Raw genomic sequence first — 22286 nt, forward strand, 5'->3', positions numbered from 1 at the left:
GGCACACATGTGCTTTTGTTTACAATTTCTGGATCACTTGCAAAAAGGGCAGTGTGAAAGCGAACCGCACCAAACAAACAAACAACAACAACAACAAAAAAACATTCTATTTGGTGCGGACCAAAGTAAGTGAACTATCGGACTTTCCTGGTGTGAATACACCCTAAATTCAGTTGTATCAAATTTAAGGCCATAAAAAGTCTCAAGTGGTAATTAGTCTTAATTATGATTTGAAGAGGATTTGAATTTGGGGACAGATATGCTGAATGTGACACCTTGAAAAAGCTATTATTTCATTGAATAAATACAAGTGGGTGCTGCTTTGTGTAATGCCGTTACTGGGGAGAGAATGAATTTGCATTTTCAATAAGGCCATCTGCTGTTTTAAAGACCAATGAAAGTCAACCCATGTTTTTATCCTGCAAACACGCAGCGTTGTAAATGTGAGCTGGTGGATCAACAAGAAGATAATGCATTATAAAAATCTATACAATTAAGACAGTAAAATATATTTATATGTTTATTAATATAATAATTTAATGATAATTGTTTAAATGTAATAATTACTTTTGACTAATCCATTTTCTTAAAAATAATTTAAAAGCTGAAAGTTGAAGTTTGAAGCAGCATGACGCTTTTGATTGTCACCATTGCTGAGATTCATACACTGATTCTTGATGTCTCTCTTTGTCTTTAAGCAGCATTATTATAATGTTTGATCCTATACTTTACAATCAAAACGCTGTCATATTTACAAAGTTCAGATTAATAACATCTCATAAAGAATGCATAATGAATCTAGGTGATGATTCTGTTATCAACAACATAAACAAACCAATATGATCTGGTTGCAGTCTCTTTTTGGTTTTCCTTGCCATAACAAATGTGCTTTACAAACTCAGTTACAGCAATATTTTGAGCTCACATATTACTCACACTGTGAGGATCACCGTATGAGACTGGTGCTATGTCACTGTGACCTCACGTGTTGACGGGATAGACTTCCGGATTGCATATGGTTACACAAGATAAGTTTTATATCTAAAACTATGTGGCAGTTAAGACACCAATAGACTTCATAAACCAGAAGAAGATCTCACAGTCTTCACAAGACAGAGTGGAAGAATCACCGTTTGCTTCATAACATAACCCTCATAAAATGGCAAGCGAAGTAAGTAAGCAATTCTTAATTAACTTAATAAACACATCTTAACATCAAGCTCCAGGCAGACACAATCTAGGATAGTGAAAACATGGAATATGCTGAACCTACCTGTAATCATTGTACAGTACTCTGGTATTATTTAACACAACATCTCTTCTAGTTAGTGTAATGCTTAAAGTTTTACTGATAAATCACAGCGGTATCCAGAAGAATGGCTTTGTCATTTGCCAGAACTTTACAATTAAATAAAATAGTTTCAGTGGGATGTAACAGGATTGTTAATGTTCTTAGGTTTTTATAGGTACACAAAATAATTACCGTTGTACTAAACTGACTAAAAATCTAACATATTTACATTAGACCTCATTTCTATATAGAAAAAATGATCTTAGTGTTTTAATTAGAACAGTAATACAAAAATGGATGTAATCTTTGTAAACGATTAACCAGAATATGTTTACTGTACTGTATAGCAGTGCCAAGTGGCCTTTGGACGACACTTTATTACATACTGATTGCATGACTAAATGTCAATAAATGCCCTTTGTGTTTACTTTATGTCTCCTGCGTGCTTCTGGCCTTATGTGTTGCAGTTATATTTACTCTACTGTATAACACATTGCTAACTTTATTCTCGCAGAAAGTCTTCAGAGCGAGAAAAAACAGGCGCAACATACGAGAGTTATACCTTGATGGAAAATACGTTACCATAGAACATCTGAAAGATAGAGATGATATAAGACAAGAACAAGTACAAAAATATCTTTCCAAGAGCATCCCAGATTATCCAAGTCCTGTTGAATTTCACATCACAGAAGTGGCTCATGTCACAAACAAGACAAGCCTTGAGGACATCTGGATGTCAGAGGGATTCAAGGGTCTTTATACAGATTCATTCTCATGGTGGAGCCCGAAAATAAATGAAGCAGATATAAGAGCAGCTGAGGAGCGTTACCTCGAGAAATCGTTGCCAGACATAACCAAAGAAGAAAAAACAGCTCACCCACCATTCCTGAGTGAATTCACCACATCACCCTTGTTCCTGAACGAAACCTCACGGTACGGCAACTTCCGCTTCACGTTTCCTCTGACTGAACTGATGGAAGCCTACAAGAAGCAGAAATGTGAGGGTCAAGAGCCAGTTCTCCGGATCTATGGGACCAAACTTTTCAAGCAGGAGATAGAGTATGTTGTTCTTGTTCACAGCCCTGAATTCAGTGAGCAGTTCAGTCAATTTCCACTGCTTACATCCAACCCATGGGTTGCTTATGATGGAAACAAAATCATCTGGAAAGCCCAAGCCATTTGTGGAACTCACAACTTCCAACTGGTAATCTGTGAAAACACAGCAATCCCAAAACCTTTGTATTCACATGTGTGGTATGTGTGGGATCAGGTTAGTCTTGCCTTTCACACCAAAGACGTCCTGACCTTCCCTAAAAGAAAGATTAAAGCAAGCCTCAGTTGCTGTGAACTGGATCCAAATGTAAGACTTTCATATGAAGCAAACTGCTCTTCCCTTGATGAAGCTAATAAATTCATTGAAAGCTTGCAAGATGATGATGAAAAAGAAGATGAAAAAAATAACACAAACCTGTAGAGGTGAAAATGGAAATGGACTAAAGGTGTGCAAGTTCTGTGAAAACGTTCAGTTCTGTTGCTTTGTAGCATTTTCCCCTTCCTGCCAAGCAGCTTGATCATAAATAAATAAAAGGTGGAGGGTACATTTTATTATTATTTTATCATTATTTACATTGCACCTTTTCTACCTAATGCTCTCTGTCATGCTTTAATCATCTATTTTATTTAGTCACAAAATTATGATAAATATTTTTTTGTATTTTAGTGCTGCCACTTACCCAGCATGCCTTGCGACTTTTGTCTGAGTATTGATATTTGTCAATAAAGCATATCCTGTTTAACATTCTCATGTTGAATGCTGTTGTCACCTCATTTTACAACTAGAAATAAATTTGGAAACCAGAAAAGTTCTCTATAGAAACTCATGATGGCTCTGTATTCTAATGAATAAAATGTACTTATTTTTAGAGCATGCACATTACTATAATAGGCCTACCAAAAGAAAAGTTTTAAGCTTAGCTGGTTATCCGTCTACTGAGGGATGGTTCCATTTTAAAAATGGAACCAACAGAACCAACAGTCAGAGTTGGGCAGTATTTCAATTAAATGTATTTGAAATACATATTTATTTACTAAATACCTATTTTGTCATTTGTATTTTGCTGGACAAAAAAATATCAAGTAATGTGTAATTAAATACTTTGAGAGACAGTATTTTGTATTTGAAATACTCAAAATACAAGTTTAGGCCTAGTTTTTCTTTTTTTCTCAGATAATAATAATATCTTACTTCACTCACACACACACACACACACATGTTGGGTTTCCATGTTTTATGGGGACACCCCATAGGCGTAATGGTTTTTATACTGTACAATCTGTATGTGCTATTGCCCTACACCAACCCTACACCTAAACTTAGCCCTCACAGGAAACATGCTGCATTTTTAGATTTTCAAAAAACTTTATGCTGTATGATTTATAAGCTTGTTTCCTCATGGGGACCAAAAAATGTCCCCACAAGATTAAGATTTACTGGTATTACTATCCTTGTGGGGACATTTGGTCCCCAGGACGTGATGAATACCAGGTGCACACACACACACACACACACACACACACAAAAAAAATTATACATGCATTTATTTAACACACCAAGCTTCTTATTTGCATTTCCTTGCATTTGTACATAACACACCTGTACACACAAATAACATATCATTTTTATTTTGTATATTGTGGTCTTTCAAAAAAAAAAAATTATTATATCCTATTTACTTAATCTATTTTTATTATCTGTGTGTATTATTTGTATCTTATCGTGTCACTGTCATTCTGTTTGTGCTGTGGAAGCCTCTGTCACCACCATAACAAATTCCTTGTATGAGTAAACATACCTGGCAATTAAGCTCTTTCTTCACCTGTGTTAATAGTACTGCCAACTATAGCCTATCTTAGTTTTTGGCTAGATGCAAGTGAATCATGGCCTCTTGGATCCGGGTTAGTTCACCCCCCAAAAAAAAACCAACCCAAAAAATCTGTTGTTAATACTCATCCTTGTATTATTCCTCTCCTGTAAGACCTTAATTTATCTTTGGAACATAAATTAAGATGTTTTTGATGAAATCCGAGAGCTTTCTGTCCCTCTACAGTCAGTCATGCAACTTACACATTCAAGGTCCAGAACGGTAGGAAATCCATGTCATTAAAAGTATATCATTAAGTAATCCATTTTATTAAGTGACATGAGTGCTTTTTTTGCACAAAAATACATAATTTACCACTTTATTTCCAAAAACTATTATTCAAACACATGGGTTATGGTACTCTAACACTCACTCGTGTGCTTTGTGTTGACAAGAGTCTTCTGTGGCATGAACACAACACAAATGCATTTTAATGCTCTCGTGAACACAATGCAGATCAATATTTTCATAAATAAAGTTGTAAATTATGTTTTATTGTGCAAACAAAGCACTCACGTTGCTTAATAAAATTGAGGTTAAACCACTGAAGTCACATGGAGTACTTATGCGATGTACAATGTCTTTCCTACCGTTCTGGGCTTTGAATGTGTAAGTTATGTTGCTGCCTATGGAGGGAAAGCTCTCGGATTTCAGCAGAAAGATGAAAGAAGGTCTTACAGGAGTGAAATGACATAGGGTGAGTAATTAATGACAGAATTTCCATTTTTGGTGCTCAGTGCAAACTGGCTAAGTATGTATTAAGATATATACTATATATAAGCAGATATTGCTCACTGAATGTTATTACAGGACAGAAGGAAACGCTGCTCTAGAACTCTACTTGCTAGCTGACAAGTGATGTTAGCTTGCTTGTCAAAAGTTCGCTACTTGTTTCTATAGACAAACTGAAATTTTTCAAGTATTTAATTGAAATAAATATTATTGGTAATGTCTGAACAGCATGTAACGAAAATTTAAAAAACGAAAGCCTGTAGATTAATTATTATGTGAATGACTCAGGGCAGTTTTGCTCATAAAATCCAAGGGAAACTGTCATTACAGTGTAATTTTAATGAACCTCATCTGTCGACATGATGTCGGTGAATCTTAGTGGCTGTTGCTCCTTCGCATTACTATGGAGTGTGCGCAAGAGAATTGAATTGAAATGTTTGCACATACGAGGAATTTGTTTTAGTGACAGGACAGGACACAGATAATAAAAAAAAATATACAAAATGGACAATATGCAAGATAGCACAAACACAATATACAAAATAGACAATTCAGTATGTACAGGTATGTTAGGTACAAATTTGAAATGTAATAAGTGTGTTAAATAAAAAATTTAATGTATGATAGTGTCGTGTGTTTCATGTTTATTGTTAAGACTTCAAGTGTTCATGGAATGGATTGCCTGAGGGAAGAAACTGTTCCTGTGTCTGGTCGTTCTGGTGCTCAGAGCTCTGTAGCGTCGACCAGATGGTAACAGTTCAAAGAGATTGTGTGTTGGATGTGAGGGGTCCAGAGTGATTTTGCCAGCCCTTTTGCTCACTCTGGATAAGTACAGTTCTTGGAGAGTGGGGAGGGTTGTACCAATGATTCGCTCAGCAGTCTGGACTACCCTCCGTAGTCTTCTGAGGGCAGATTTGGTAGCTGCGCTGAACCAGACAGTTATTGAAGTGCAGAGGACGAATTCAATGATGGCAGAGTAGAACTGTTTCAGTAAGTCCTGTGGCAGGTTGAACTTCCTCAGCTGGCGAAGAAAGTACAAACTCTGCTGGGCCTTCCTGACAATGGAGTCAATGTGAATATCCCACTTCAGGTCCTGAGAGATGGTGGTGCCCAGGAATCTGAATGACTCCACTGCAGTCACAGTGCTGTTCATGATGGTGAGTGGGGGGAGTGCAGGGGGGTTTCTCCTGAAGTCCATGATCATCTCCACAGTTTTGAGCGTGTTAAGCTCCAGGTTGTTGAGACTGCACCATACTGCCAGCTCCTTAACCTCCTGTCTGTAAGCAGACTCGTCACCGTCCTGGATGAGGCCGGTCAGTGTGGTGTTGTCTGCAAACTTCAGGAGCTTGACAGAGGGGTCTTTAGATGTGCAGTCGTTGGTGTAGAGCAGGGGTCTTCAACTAAAATGGCTTGAGGTCCAGTAATGAACCCTCTCCACCAGCCGAGGTCCGGACAATTCTAAAAAACAATTGATGGTTTTTGATGGGTATATGCAAGATATTTAAGCTTAATTTCAAGACATTTAAAGACCTTTTTTAAGACCTGCACAAAAATAAAATAAATAAAAGAAAATGACTGTAAAAAGCATGATTTAAAGTTCAGATGCAGGTTTTCACAAAAACAATCAAGTATTATATTAATTAAATAACATATATAAATATATTTTACTGCCTTAATTGGTTACATTTTACAACACATTATCTTGTTGATCCACCAGTTCACATTTACAACCCTGCGTGTTTGCTGCTTAAAATCATGGGTTGTTTTCACATTGATCTTTGACAACAGAAGACGTACAGGCTGACTGGAAATGGAAAATCATCCTCTTCCAGCGGAATGGCAGTACACAAGCCCAAGAGACAGACTCCACAAAGCAGCGCAGCAGCTGAATCTGAAACGTGCAGCGCTCATATTTATTGAATGAATAGCCTTTTTAAGTATAATCGCAATTCTTGTCTTTCAGTCCCCACATTTAAGACCTCCTGAAATCATAATTAAGACTTTCTTGTACCATTTAAGGCTTTTTAAGGACGCGTCAACTTTCCTAATTTTTGAAAATGCCATCGTTTTTCACTCACTGAAAGTTTCATCTCTGCGCGCATGCATCTCTCATCACTGCACGCACGACTGCACCCAAATGGCTCTAGAGCTGACCTTGATGTGCTTAATATAAATTTGATTTATTAAATTAGCGTTTGGTATTTATTTATTTCATCATGTCAAAAGCCTTCACGAATTCGGACCGGAGTCTGCCAGTTGGCGACCCCACTACCGTAAAGACTTCAAAAGCTGCGCTGGCTGAAATAGAAGCGCCCCGTCACGTTTAAATCTTAACCTTCTGTTTTGGCTGTAAACGGGTCCGTATGGGACGGCTCTTGGGTCCGGATCAGGACCGCGGTCCGCCTGTTAGTGACCTATGGTGTAGAGGGAGAAGAACAGTGGGGAGAGAACACAACCCTGAGGAGCTCCAGTGCCGATGGTCTGTGAAAACAACTTTCACGCTGGACCCAGGCCATCAGGCAGTCCTTATTGTCGAGCTCTGTTTTGTTACTTTCACTGTTTATTTTTTTGCTCTATGCTATTTTATCTTTTAATTTAATAGTACATTAGAGCTGCTCCATTGCAATAATGGAATGAGTAATTGTAATAATGCAGGGAACCACACACATACATAAATCTATGTTATAAGTTGCATTTATTTATCATCTGAAATGTGCTGTGACTCATATAATGCCATTAACGGCAAGCAAGTTTAATGTGCAATGTGTGCAAACATTTGTATTGGTGTAAGATGAGAGACCATATTTCACTTTCACTTTAAATAAAGTTGTGTATGCTTGACGTTAAAATAAATGTTTTTAGTGACTGCTCCTATGATTTCTGTTTTATATTTATGATACAGTTTTAATCCAAATGATGCGTGTGCATAGTAAATGACCAGCAATCAAGATCATGCAACAGAAGTCTTTTGCTTGCGCTCTCTCTTTACCATCAAGTAATCTAAGTAACTTGTGCATTGTTTTACCGTATTGACCCGAATATAAGACAATGGAAATACATCTGAAAAAACACGGTTGTCTTATATTCAGGGTCTAGACTTTGACATGTCAATAACACACCCACAACAATAGGTGGTGCTGAATACGGGTAAAACGAGTGTGCCAAGAAATATGTAATGGGTGTTGTAATGTAAGCAGATTGCGAGTGAAAACAAAAGAAAGAGAAAAGCTTACAGCGGCATCACTGTAAGCTTACCGTCGTGACTGTCATGTAATAATACAATATGGTTTCACTTCTACTGTTAATGAAATTTTGATTGGCTAATATGAGATTGATAGCCTAATTGTTATATAATTCAGATGGGCCACCTGTTATTTTTATGGTATATCAAAAAGTGTATATTTTTTAAATGATTTGTGGTGCATAGTTGTGTCCTCTTTTGGAAGCACAAACAGAGTACTTTTGCTTTCACAACGAAACACAGCGTCTCCAGGACATGGCGCCTGCGGCAGCAACAACACTACAGCGAGAATAATAGTTCTGCCTTCTTCACTGTGTATATGTTTGGGCGGTGTTATGCAAATCTTCCCACACCGTGATGTAGACATGTGGGGGCGTGTTTAAATTAGCCGTTTTAGGGGGGTGTGGACGAGTCTTAACCAGTGGTGGAAAGAGTACTGAAAATTTGTACTTAAGTACAAGTACTGTTACATTGCTGAAATAATTCTCAATTACAAGTAAAAGTACTGGTGCCAAAACAGTACTTAAGTAAAAGTACAAATTACTTGTCTCAAAAACTATTCAGAGAACTAGTTACTAGTTACTTTTTAGTGGCAATATTTAATGAATTACCAAAAAATATTAATTTATATCTTTGCTTCAGAGTCCTAACTTTCTGCCGGATGCCCCAAGAAAACAACAAACCGTGCTAATATACACCCACAATGTCATGTAATACTAAAAAATTATAATCCTAACCTTTATCTCCATGCTGAAATCCCAGATAGCCAGACAGTGATTCAGCTAAAATGTTAGTGTCTGAGACACTGTGAGCACGGAGACTATAGTGTGCACAGCAAATTTTTAAATGCTTAGCTTAAATATGTAATATTCATTAAATAGTGCTCATAAATGCCTGCTGAGATAGTATTCTCAAATGAAATGACTATAGGCATGGACCCGGAATCTGCAGTCCTTACATCAGAGGATTCTCCCCAAGCCTTCAAACTCATGTCATCAGAGTGAGGACGCCATTCCAGAGCAGAAGGGAATTTTCAGTTTTTGATTAAATATTACGACGGCAGACTTTTTTTTGGGACTTGCACGGTTTAATTATTCACCACAAGACTAGTCATGTGCACTAAAAAAGTAAGTATAGGGTCATTTTTGATTTCATGACGACTTCATGACTTCAGTCATTTTCAATACCACTGGCAAAACTACCACATACTGTATGCTGCCATATAGATATTTTAATATTTCAAATTGTTTTGTTTTTATAAGCAGTGATTTAAGAGCAATATGTTATTTATTTAGATAAATGGAACATAAGATGGCTTTGACCTGTAATGTCTGTAGTGATGCAGTTAGACAGACTAGGATATTTAAATGTACAAATCATACAAATATCCCATTCTGAAACAAAGAAATTAAAGTTCCATCTTTCATATTGAAAGACTTTCTGGTGCATTTCTCTTACAGTCAAACAATTTCCAGTAGCATTTTCATCGGTCAGGCATGGATCTATTCTGAATGATAACTTTTGACAAAGTTTTAATCTAGGAGCAGAGAGAAATAATTTCTACTATAAAAGCACGGAGAGATCCCGACAGCACAAGCGATATTGGAGTGAAAGGACAGGCAGCTCATTTTTATAAGTTAGGCCTACTTTTTGAGAGCTGGCATCCAGTTTTCTGCAATTACATGACTGTGTTCTCATGTTACAATAAAGCGCTCGCCACATTTGCGCAGGAATGATTAAAATTATGTGGAAAACCTGCAATCTCGTGGATATTCAGACTCTGTAACTGACAGGAGGCTGATGCGTGTCAAACTCACTGTCGGAGAGGAGAGAGCGAGATGCAGTTTGTATTGGTGTAGGGCAGGCTATAAACGGTAGATACTGCGGAAAGTGAGTAATGGAACCGAGTCAGATATTTCAGTATCAGTATCAAAATATAGATATTTATGATAATACTACCATGTAGTTTGTTTCTCCAAACTTAGACTCCCTCACTGTCCGGTCAGCTCTTCAACCCCGCAGCTGCAGCTATGAAGTACATTTACTTCATAGACCTCCTTTATCTCGAATAACTCCCTTCTGCTCTCTGTTGCTCTGTTGTCGGGGTTTCTTTGTCTAGACACAGCACTGTATCGGTTTTTGATATTGGGGCGTTATATTAAGCACAAATACAGAATCACAATACCAGTTTCACTCTTTGCTATACTGCTTGTCCTTCATAGTTTAATTATATAGCAACTTAATAGCTGTCGGTGTGTTCATGGCAAATACTGGACTTATGCTGACTGCTCAATAACTTCTTCACTGAAACTGAATAATTGTTACAAGCGGCTCAGTCATTACTCTCAGTGACAAGTTGTGTGTAAAAAACAAAATCCAGTGGTGATATTATTTTGGCGTGATGCTGTGATTGACAGATGCATAATCACAGTGAATCTCCTCTTTTCTGTATTTGATGGTGGCATCGCTGAGAGACTCTTCACGCTTCTGGAAACTGACAGCAGCGTACAGGAGCTCATCAGAGGGGATTGTGGGTAACTGGATTGTTGAATAGAGATGAGTTGATTCAGGATCTGAGACTTGAATCTCTTCTTGAGCCTGGAATAAGTAAAATCCCGCAAACATGAACTCTTAATTCAAAGGTACAGCATTCATACCAACGTCTCACATATTTAAGCACAGATCAGTTCTGACACTCACTGTTTCATGATCTCCTGTCTCTCTTCTGTCTGATGAGATCACATCTGTGTGCAAACAAGAGAAAGAGAAAGAAAATGGGAGATGAATTCAACCAAGTGTGTATTTCTGACCAGCAGAGGTCGACAAACTCATTTATTAAATGTTCAGTAGCATGTTTTTGTCTCACCCACCGTGTTTGCTGCTGTATTTTATTTTGAACAACACGAGTGCTAAACACACCAAGTACACCCGGCTGCAGCCTGCAGATCGAGGCGGGGCTGCACCTGGGGCGGGGCTGCACGTGTCGCCCCGCCCCCAATGCTTCTCATTGGTTAGTGGCAAAGTAATGACGTCGACGCCGCGGTAAACAGGAAATGCGGTTGAAACATAATTGGTAGCAATACATAATTATATAAAACAAACCTGTGAACCCGTTAATTACTTATACCTGGTAAATTTATATAGTATTAAACAATACATTGTAAATTTGTTAATCTTTGGAAAACATTTCATTTTATGTACATTTCCAAGCAAGAATCCAATTACTGCTTTTGACTTCATTGCAGTCGCAATGTCAACAAATATAGTTTATTTACAACTTAAGTTTAAGTTATTTCTATTCATGTGTATTGGTCATTTACCACTTACAAGTTATTTATGGTCGTTTTTTATTTTAATTTCAGTATATGCTTTACTGTTACATGTATTATTAACATTTAAATAAAAGTTAAATATTCTCAGCAAGTGTCATGCCTTAAGATGTTATTAAAATTAATGGTAACACTTTACAATAAGATTCATTAAACAGTAATGTATTAACTAACATGAACTATAACCATGAGCAATACAATTGTTATTGTATTTACTAATCTTCGTTTACATTAGTTATTGAAAATACAGTAGTTTATTGTTTGTTTATGTTAGTTAACTGTATAAGTGCAGTTCATTATTAGTTCATGTTAACTAATGAACCATATTGTTACCAAATTAATAATTTATGGATTTACTTGATAATGAAAATCTTATGGTAAAAATATCAGCATTGTTTGTATATGAATAACATGCCAAGACAATTATTTATTTAGGTATGAAACGGTTTAATTCTGATAAAGAAAGGTGAAATTTGTACATTTGTATATAACACATCTTTTTGTACATATAAATGTCTGGTTAAACATGAACATCCTTTACACACTTTCTTCCTTTATTACTTAATCTCCTTTAATCATTAAACCTTCCTTCTTTATACACTTTACTGGCACATGAAACAGCAGTCTGGGTCCTCTATGCTGTCGAAGAACACGCTTAACCACGCTTCCCATTACCTTTAAAACCTGAGCAGGATTTGAACAAGGTTTTACATGTGTTACACTCTTTATTTTCAAAAGGCACCCGCAATTCAGCCTTTGATGTTTCACTCCATTTTCCCCAGTTCACAACACCTGTATCCAAAAACACACACAAAACAGAACTCTTTCATATGCACATCTAAGATTATGTTAGCCATGCCAGTGCTTTAGAAAAAGCAAGAAGCAAGATTACTTAAAGTCAACCTTATACTCATGAGGCCTTATGGACCGAGGAAGACTGGGGCTGCGTCTGCTGGACCGAGGAAGACTGGGGCTGCGTCTGCTGGACCGAGGAGGACTGAGGCTGCGTCTGCTGGACCGAGGAGGACTGAGGCGGCCTCTGCTGGACCGAGGAGGACTGAGGCGGCCTCTGCTGGACCAAGGAGGACTGAGGCTGCATCTGCTGGACCGAGGAGGACTGAGGCGGCGTCTGCTGGACCGAGGAGGACTGAGGCTGCGTCTGCGGCATCTGCTGGACCGAGGAGGACTGAGGCTGCATCTGCTGGACCGAGGAAGACTGGGGCTGCGTCTGCGGCATCTGCTGGACCGAGGAGGACTGAGGCGGCGTCTGCTGGGCCGAGGAAGACCAAGGCTGGGTTGGTGGTGAAGCATGGGTGGCAATGTGCTTCAGCAAATTTGCCCGAGTTATTACAGTCGCTGAACAATAGCAGCAGTGAAAGTGAGACTTTGCCCGACATTTTAAAATGGTGAAATCTGAAAGGGCAAACAAAAGAAAATAAGTTTGTTGAAAATTGCCTAAATTTAACCTTCACTTGTTTGCATTTTGCTCTGGACAGTGGACAGTCGCAAGACAGAATTTTCATCAGCACCATCCATGTGCAAGCACATTTTTTTGTGATTTCAGCAACAAAGACCCATGGTCAATGCGCGCAATGCAGAAAATTAAATTTACCTGAACCTTAAAATTAAATATTCTTCTACAAATTCACAAGCAATTAAATCCGAAGCATGCACAGTGCATTGCTGGCTGGTTCAGCACCATATTATACTTTAACTAAAGTGAGATAAGCAAAAGACAGTTAAACTCACCATGATGTTGAACTGCCCACTGAAAGTGATTTTTGATGTGATAATACATCAGTTCTGGCATACTGGAGTAACTGCAGAATGGGCACTCACTAGTGGAGCTTTTTAAATACTGCTCACATTCCCCCTTGCTTAACACCGTTTTGTGCATTTTTGCAAGGGGTAATGGCTCTTAAAAGAGCCTTTGGGTTATAAATTGAGGAACAACAAAAAAAGAGGAGAGATGGAGGGGTGGGTACGACAATGACAAGGATCTGCAAACAGAAGGAAATACAGAGAATCAGTATTAGATATTATTTAGATATTATTATAATAATATCTAAATTAACATTTAATCATTTTATTCACAGAAAAACAATAAATTTGTATAGCCATTGTTAATATGAACTTGTCCTATATTACTTCTGCTGGTTCAGTTTTGCCACTGTATTTATTTTTAAGGGGCTTATTTTGGGAACACTATATCAAATTCATAATCCCACTAAAACCACACACTAACTTTCTAATGCTGCCTTCAAGTGCTCTCGTAAACATTGCACATGAACGCCCTCCCATTCCAAAACCTTAATGGGATGAGCTCGTAATTACAACTTCAATAGTGAGAATTATTAAATTTCCGATAGAACGTGAAGGCAGCATTATGCCATGCTTTTGGGAAACGCAGACCTGGTTATTTAAAAGCAGACCTTTACACCTTGCGTGACATGGCTGAGTGAGTAAAGTTATGCGATTTTATTTTGAAACTACTTTACATTTCCTTTTAACAACACACTAAACAGCACTTCAGAATTAAATATTGTAATTAAACAAATTAGACAAGAGACGTAGCTCGCCTGTACTCACCATGCATCCAAGAAGAACGTAAATGAAAAACCGCTAGAATCGACGTAATGACTTGACGCCACTAACCAATGAGAAGTATTGTGGGCGGGGCGACACGTGCAGCCCCGCCCCAGGTGCAGCCCCGCCTCAATCTGCAGGCTGCAGCCGGGTGCTTCTCAAACACACAGCCAGCAGACTCAACCCCACAGAAACAGCAACTGTCACAGAAAAGCCTGAAATCACACGAAGGAATTGTCACAAACATTGATATGTGTATATATATCAAATTTCTTCTTCTTTTTTGTCTAACAATGATACATAATTTTGTTAACACTATAAGTGTGTCCCATAAGGTAATGAATGGTTCTACACAAACTTGTGGACTTTATGCTCACTTGACGTATTTCCTGTATTTGGCCCAAGTGTTCAAGTAGATAAATGATCAAGTGCAAAGACAGCAGGTATGGGTATTTAAACAAGCCCGCTCTTTACGAGTGAGTTGTCGAGTTATTCATATGTAACGGAGGCCAACGAGTAGATGCTGTGCAGGTAAACCTCACTCTCCTGATCTCAAGAGACGCACTAGCGACACACGCCACTGGCTGCAGCCATTTAGTCTCCTGTTTAGCGAGTCCGCCTCCTATACAGGATATCGAGGGTTTGAAACCTGTTCGGAAGCAGGCGAGCTGAATGAAACTGAAATTTGCTTGGAGAGATGTAGTGGTTCTACTGTTAGGATTTTCATTGGCAAAATAGAGCAAAACCCATCAATAGTATTGATAATATTGTGTCTAAATTTTCAAGTAATTAGTCATGAATTGTATTGAAGAAGATTAAATTATTAAATTCCTGTCCTTTTAATGAAAGTGTTTTACCTCTGGTCACATGTAGCTGAACTTCAGTGAATATGAAGGACCCAGAACTCTCCTCTGCACACCAGTATTTCCCAGAATCCTCTGCTCTCAGATCGCTGATCTTCACAGTAAAGACTCCAGCAGAGGTTTCTTCAGTCAGAGAGAATCTGCTGTTTGTTCTGTTACTCGATGAAACATCAACTCCGTCTCTGATGCAGATATTGGGCTGATCTCCTCTGCAGAAGAACCTCTGACTGTGATTTCTGATGTATTTACAGCTGATGGACGCTGATCCTCCGACAGACGCTTCATGAGTGATCGCTGAAGAGCACAACATTAAATATGATGAGTTTAATAACTAAATGATCAGAAACATTGAGACTTCTCCCAAATAAACAGCCTCACCATCCTTCATGATGATCATGAGCTCAAAGGGAAGGTTAAACGAGTCTTTCACAGCACACCAGTATTTCCCAGCATCCTCTGCTCTCAGGTCAGTCATGGTCACAGTGAAGAGATTGAGTTCAGTGTTGTCCTTTACTGATATCTTTGTTTTTTTAATATAATCTTCATCTGATCGAATGATGTTATGAGCATCTTTAGTGAAACACTTTCCTTTGCACAGATGCTTTATTTCTGTTGAATGTTTTTTATCATAAGGGCATCTGATCTCAGCTGAATCTCCTTCACGTCTGATCACTGGAGGCACTAATAGTCAGAGAGAATAGAGACATATTTACACTGTAAAGTACATGCATGTATTATTGAAGTGCATGGTTTATGGTTACTGTACATACTGGATAAAGTCAGTTCATGTTTACTGGTGAGAGAAACAGAAGTCAGATGCTTGTGTCTGGTTTCTGCTCCACACCAGTAAACTCCAGCATCTCTCCGGCTCACATTACTGATGCTCGCTGTAAAAACTCCTGCTGTACTGTCAGAAAACTCAAAGCGCTGCTTCTCTGATGAACTGATGCTCTGACAGATCTTCTCCTCGTTCTCTTTGCAGATGTGTTTGATGGTCTCGTGTTTCTCAGGATAATTACAGGTGAGTTTCACACTTTCACCAATAATAGCAACTGATTTACTTGATCCAAGAAAATGGTCTACTATACACAAAAACAAATACAATTTTAAAAATCTGTATTTTCTAATATTTATATCATATTAATTGCTAAAAACTGATATATGTATTTATGTATGTAACAGGTCCCACTGGCTTGCTCCGAGTGGGTCTCGAACCCAGGTCTCCGGGATGCAGGTAAACCTCACTCCCCTGATCTCAAGAGACACACTAGCGACTGATGCTAGAGACTGTGGCCTTTAGTCTCCCTGTTAGCACGCTGAAGACCTGGATTTGAGACCCACTCGGAGCAAGCAAATATCATTGGCTGATATGGGTAAATGAAGTACCATTCAATTTGTTATGCCTTACTGAATCTAATGAAGCCAATCTCATGATTTTTTTAAATTATTATTAATATATAAACCCACAGTCTAAAGAAATGCTGAGTTTAATACAACCCAGCGCTGGGTAAAATATGGACAAACCCAGCGATTGGGTTGTTTTCAACCAACTGTTGGGTTAAATTTAACCCCGCGTTTCCCAATATCAGTCCCCCTGACCCCGCTCTGCACTTTTCATATGTATCTCTTATCATGTACATTTGTTCTATTTGATTGTAAGTGCCCTGCGAAGTGGACATCACCAGATATTCCGCCATATTTCAGTTTTAAACAAGTGTATATGTACTATTCAAAGGGCATTAAGTGTGCGAGACGTGAATTTCAATTGTATTAATTTACAGAGGTATATGATGTCACACTGCAGGCAGCGGTGCAAATCCATGAATTATTGTCCCGAAGTGAAGAACACTTAAACAGATTATCCCTGCTCAGGGAGTAGGGAGCAATGAACACTGTGTAGGGATCATATCAATTGAAACAGAGTTCATGCACGTAGCTCTCTTCTAACGAGCTGCTTATCTGAATCAGGTGTGTTAACTAAGAGCAGAGCTGATCCTCCCTATACGCAGAAAACGCCAGCCCCGAAACACCAGGGGGCCCCCTTGCTCTCAAAGATGTTTTAATTTTAGTTTCGTTTTTGAGTTTGGCAAGTGGTTATGAAATCATGAATGATCATTTATTTTACCCTCTTTACATAAAAATTAGTCAAATCATGTAACGTAAATGTCGTACAGTCTCTTGAAAAAAAACGAGCTGAAAGCGTACCGGAGGAGAGACTGTTTCTTGAGCGCTTTCAGTGAGCGCGATTCGAGACACGGACAAATGCATTTCAAATGCATTGCCGTAGCTTAGCTTGCTACATTTCCCAGGGCTGTTACTTTAGTGTAGTGAAGCTTCATTTAATGTGGAGTAACTGCTTAGCTCACTACATTTTCCAAGTAGTTTGCCCAACACTGCAAATACACATATGTACTTGTACACGTATTTAAACCAAATTGCATAATGTAAATAGCCCATTAAAACAGGAACTCCTTAAAGGGTGAAGCTGCAATATCATATAAAAAAAAAATAAAAAATCATTATTTCTGAATATTGTTCTTGATATTATAATAATGATAATCAGAGGCGTAAAGTCCACAGGCCCAAGAGTTAAAGTTAATGAGATAATTAAGTGACTAATTAAATGATGATTGTGCATTAGTGATGTGAATGAAATCGAGTGCACACCTGTAGAATCGTTCACAGACAGCACACAAGTGTTCGGCTAATAAAGATCCTCATCGCAGGCGAACAGTAGAATTTGCAGATTTAGCTTCAATGGCTGTAGGTCTTTAAGTTCTCCGTGTTCTTAAATTTTACAATACAAATGAAAAACTGCTTCAGACGATTCAGTGCGTGTAGGGAACTGAACAAATCATTCAAAGTGATTCGAGAACCAATTCAGACCAGTCTGCAGGCTTGCTTGTTCTAGGCCTTGAACAGAATCGACTCAAAAGAGTTATTAATTTGCGAATGGGGCATTATTCATCCCCCAGATAAAAGAGATCAATGCGCTTGGAATAAATTACGCATTTCTTAACATGTAATGCAGAAAATTAAGTAACAACGTCGCCCATTGTAGCGAAGTAAAAGTACATGTTGTTGTTTTTTTTTTCGTTAGAGATATACTTGAGTTAAAGTAAAAGTACCCATATTTAAATCTACTCTTAAAAGTACAAATTTTCCAAAAAAATTACTCAAGTAAATGTTCTTCATTACCCACCTCTGATCAAATCTTTTCTCATTTTAACAGCTAGAAAGTGACCAAAACAATCTCCTCACAGAAGCTCATTACCTTGATTGAGCTTCAATTTGATCTCCATGAACAGAAAACTGTGAGCAATATTCACTCCACACCTGTATATTCCTTCATCATCTGTGGATAAATCACTGATAAAAACCTTCAAAAGTCCTTCACTGGTATCATCATACATGTGCACTTTATCACGATGGACCCATTGATTTTGTGCATCAAGAAAAAACTTCTGTGATGCTTTTATGTGGATAAATTTCAAGTTTCCTTTGAATTCTTGTGGAAATTTACACGTGATGAAGACTGCTTTACTGATGTAGACTTGAACTAGAACAGAAGTTATTGGACCTGTAAAACAAGATTTATTCATTTACATTATTATAAGTCAAAATGGATTTACATTTCTTATTCAGAGGATTTGTAAGGATTTTTTTTCCTTCATTAATAAGAATCGAAACTCACTCGAAGCATCCAGCTCAATCTCTTTAATGAAGGTGATGTGAGTAATTGATGTTTCTGAAGGTCGTTTATCTGATCCGTCTCTCTCCACTCCACATAAATAAACTCCACCATCCTCTGCAGAAATGTCTCTGATGGTGACAGTAAAGTGATCTTTCTGACTGTCAGTCAGGATGAACTTGTCTTCAGATGATTGTGATGATTGAGAGCTGTTCAGCACATGCTCAGGAACCACCTTCACTCTGTAGAAGACTTTGGTGTGTGTTTTAAACTTATGATCATATTCACAGCGGATAGTGATCGTTTGACCAATATATGCAGTTCGGATAACAGACGTCCCACAAGAAGAGTCTGAAAATGATTTAAAATCACTGAAATCTTGAAATATAATTTGTATTATTAAAGGTGCACTGGGGAACTTTGGTCTCTCTGTTGCCATCTCTGTTTGACACAAAATGTTGTTTTCCTTGCTTTTTGTTAACATAAGTTTTTATGTATGAGATCAAAGTAGATTTTTCATTTTACATCAAGATATTGAAAGAAAAATGTACAGCATCCGAGGCCTATATCCAGAAAAATGTAATCTGAATGATCTTTTTTTATTATTTTTACACAAGGGACATGAACATGGAAACATTAATGCCATGAATGATGCAAAGCTGTCATTTTCCCTGCATAATCTGACTTGACGGCTCAAATTATGAATCAAAATTGTAAGCTTACTATTGTGAATTAGGTTAAGGCAAGCAGACAGTTTTGAATCATGGCTTATGCATGTGCACAAAAAAAAAAAAAAAACTCCTTAGTGCACCATTAAATATTAAATATAATAGTTAATCTAGTAAACTATAAAGTATCATACATACCGCTGTTCACCTTTAGCTCAACATCATGTTTCCATGTCTGATTGTCTCCACATGTATAATTCCCATCATCCTCTCCGCTGAGGTTCCTGATAAACACTGTGAAGAATCTGCTGTTTTCATCGTCATACAGAGCGAATCTCCCATTATTAACCCAGCCGCGCTGAAGCTCAGTACTGATGCCTGTCGTACAGTCTCTGTTTCTGCAGAAATACTTTCCTTTATGCTGATCATTAGACTTGTGCATGCACTTGAACATTACACTCCCTCCAGAGCAGCCAATCACTCTGAAACAACGTCCTTGACCTGCCAAACACAAGTTCATCTGCACTGAGTTATTATATGTATAATAAATCTGGGCTATATAACATAAAAACTTATTTGACCGGGTTGACCAGTAAAAAACTGACCTGAGATCAGACAGAGAGTGATGAAGATGGTGATGTTGTTGATGATGGTGGCCCTCATTCCAGATTGACTTCAGTCTCACAGATATTCAGAGGAAAACCAGATCAGATCAGATCAAGAACTGATGAAATGCGAACCTTGAATACAGTGTAAATCATTATTATTACAGGCCCACATCCTCCAATTGTCTCTCTCATGTTTCTGCTTCCTTATTCTCTGCAGCGGTTCCACGCAGCTGCATTGCAGACAGAGCTGATACATATCTTGTGATCTGTGTGAGAGATATGCAGAGAAAAGTGCTGTATAAACACACAAGGCATTATATTAGAACATGAGTTACGGTTTGAAGGGTTTCAAAGCTTAAAGGGGTCATATGATGCAATATCTGACACTGTGTTTCTAGGGGAAAGCAAAAGCACTTTATTTGGCCTTCCAAAAGAAAGTAGATGCAATTAGGAATCATTGGTTAAGATTTACTTACAGCAGAACAAGCACAACCCAAATGTTCAAATTTGTGCCACGCATTTTATAGATGACAGTTTTGTAAGCCTAGGAGAGTACAAAGCTGGCTGTGAACAAAGGCTATTTCTAAAACAAAAACAGGTTCAATTCTGAACTTGCTATGACAATCTGGTGCTTCTGAAGTAGTGACTGTACGCATGTTTTAGTATTTAAGTATTTGCTATTGATTGTTTAAATGTGGAGTTTTGTGCAGTGTAGAATAACATATCTTTCTTATGATATCGTACAGAAATGATATTCTCTGTTCTCTGCTTATTACTGGCATCGAGAAGATGACAAACCTAGATACACTGTGTTCTGTTTCACACTGGCCAGTCAAGCAGAAGCTCACGATTATTGTAAGGGGTGTTAACATTCTTGACGCGCGCTTGTGGTCTTCGGCCAATCACAATGCACTGTGTCAGCTGGTCAGAGCATACTGCACTTGTCTGGGGGATGGGCTTTGTAGAAAACGATGTGTTTGAGGGAAGCTGGACATAGAGGAACTACAATAATGTACAATATTAGAAAAATAATGTGTTTTTGAACATTAAAGCATGACAACATATTCTGTTACACCAAATACACAACATAATGATCTCTAAAAATAGCATCATATGACCCCTTAATTCTGTATTCATCAGGGAAATCACAGGAAAAATGACATGAGTGACAACATTACAGTAGATCCACTGTGGGAATTTTATGTGCCATGGATGTTGGGAAAGGCCTAGAAATTGATTGAGCTGTGACCCTGTGAGCTAAGAGATCAGCAGGCTCTTCTATTCTACAATCTATTTGTGGATACCACATCCTCTCACTTCTGCTTTCAGATAAACTCACCCACATCCTCTCGCAACAATGTTCTTGACACACATTGAGGGTTTGTTGCATCGCAGATGCATTTCTGATGTTTATGATTGTGTTGCACATCAGCTTGTTTGTATCTGTTCAAGAAAAATACTTAAAAACAAACACTTCTCCTCTCTTTCCTGATGACAATATGAGTTGTAGAGCCACCAAAAAACAAACAAACAAACAAAAAACTCACGTTCTTCTTATTTTGCAGTAAACTATTTATTATATATATATATATATATATATATATATATATAGATAGATAGATAGATAGATAGATAGATAGATAGATAGACAGACAGACAGACAGACACACACAGACAGATAGACACACACACACAGACAGACAGACAGACAGACAGACACACACACAGACAGACAGACAGACAGACAGACAGACAGACAGACAGACAGATAGACAGACAGACAGACAGACAGACAGACAGACAGACAGACAGACAGACAGACAGATAGATAGATAGATAGATAGATAGATAGAGAGTAAAACAGATAGATAGATAGATAGATAGATAGATAGACAGACAGACAGACAGACAGACAGACAGACAGACAGACAGACAGACAGACAGACAGACAGACACACACAGACAGACAGACAGATAGATAGATAGATAGATAGATAGATAGATAGACAGACAGACAGACAGACAGACAGACAGACAGACACACACAGACAGATAGACACACACACACAGACAGACAGACAGACAGACAGACACACACACAGACAGACAGACAGACAGACAGACAGACAGACAGACAGACACAGACAGACAGACAGACAGACAGACAGACAGACAGACAGACAGACAGACAGATAGATAGATAGATAGATAGATAGATAGATAGATAGATAGATAGATAGATAGATAGATAGATAGATAGATAGATAGATACAGTGCCCTCCAAAAGTATTGGAACAGTAAAGACAAAATTGCTCTGTTGGCTGTGGAGTCAAGACATTTACAAATATGATTAAAA

General features: G+C 38.1%; 1 protein-coding gene across 1 annotated transcript in view; it reads left to right on the forward strand.

The window, feature by feature from the left end:
• Positions 1–1071: 1071 nt before the first annotated feature.
• LOC306872927 (uncharacterized protein) overlaps positions 1072–22286 on the forward strand; it is a 67313-nt gene continuing 46098 nt past the window's right edge. The window contains exons 1-2 of the mRNA XM_079421862.1: positions 1072–1171; positions 1806–2790. Of these exons, the coding sequence (XP_079277988.1) occupies positions 1160–1171; positions 1806–2765 (972 nt within the window). The 5' untranslated portion in view covers positions 1072–1159 and the 3' untranslated portion in view covers positions 2766–2790. The remainder of the gene's footprint in view (positions 1172–1805; positions 2791–22286) is intronic.

The sequence above is a fragment of the Barbus barbus genome (assembly GCF_936440315.1).
Source record: "Barbus barbus genome assembly, chromosome: 7".
Classification (NCBI taxonomy): Eukaryota; Metazoa; Chordata; class Actinopteri; order Cypriniformes; family Cyprinidae; genus Barbus; species Barbus barbus.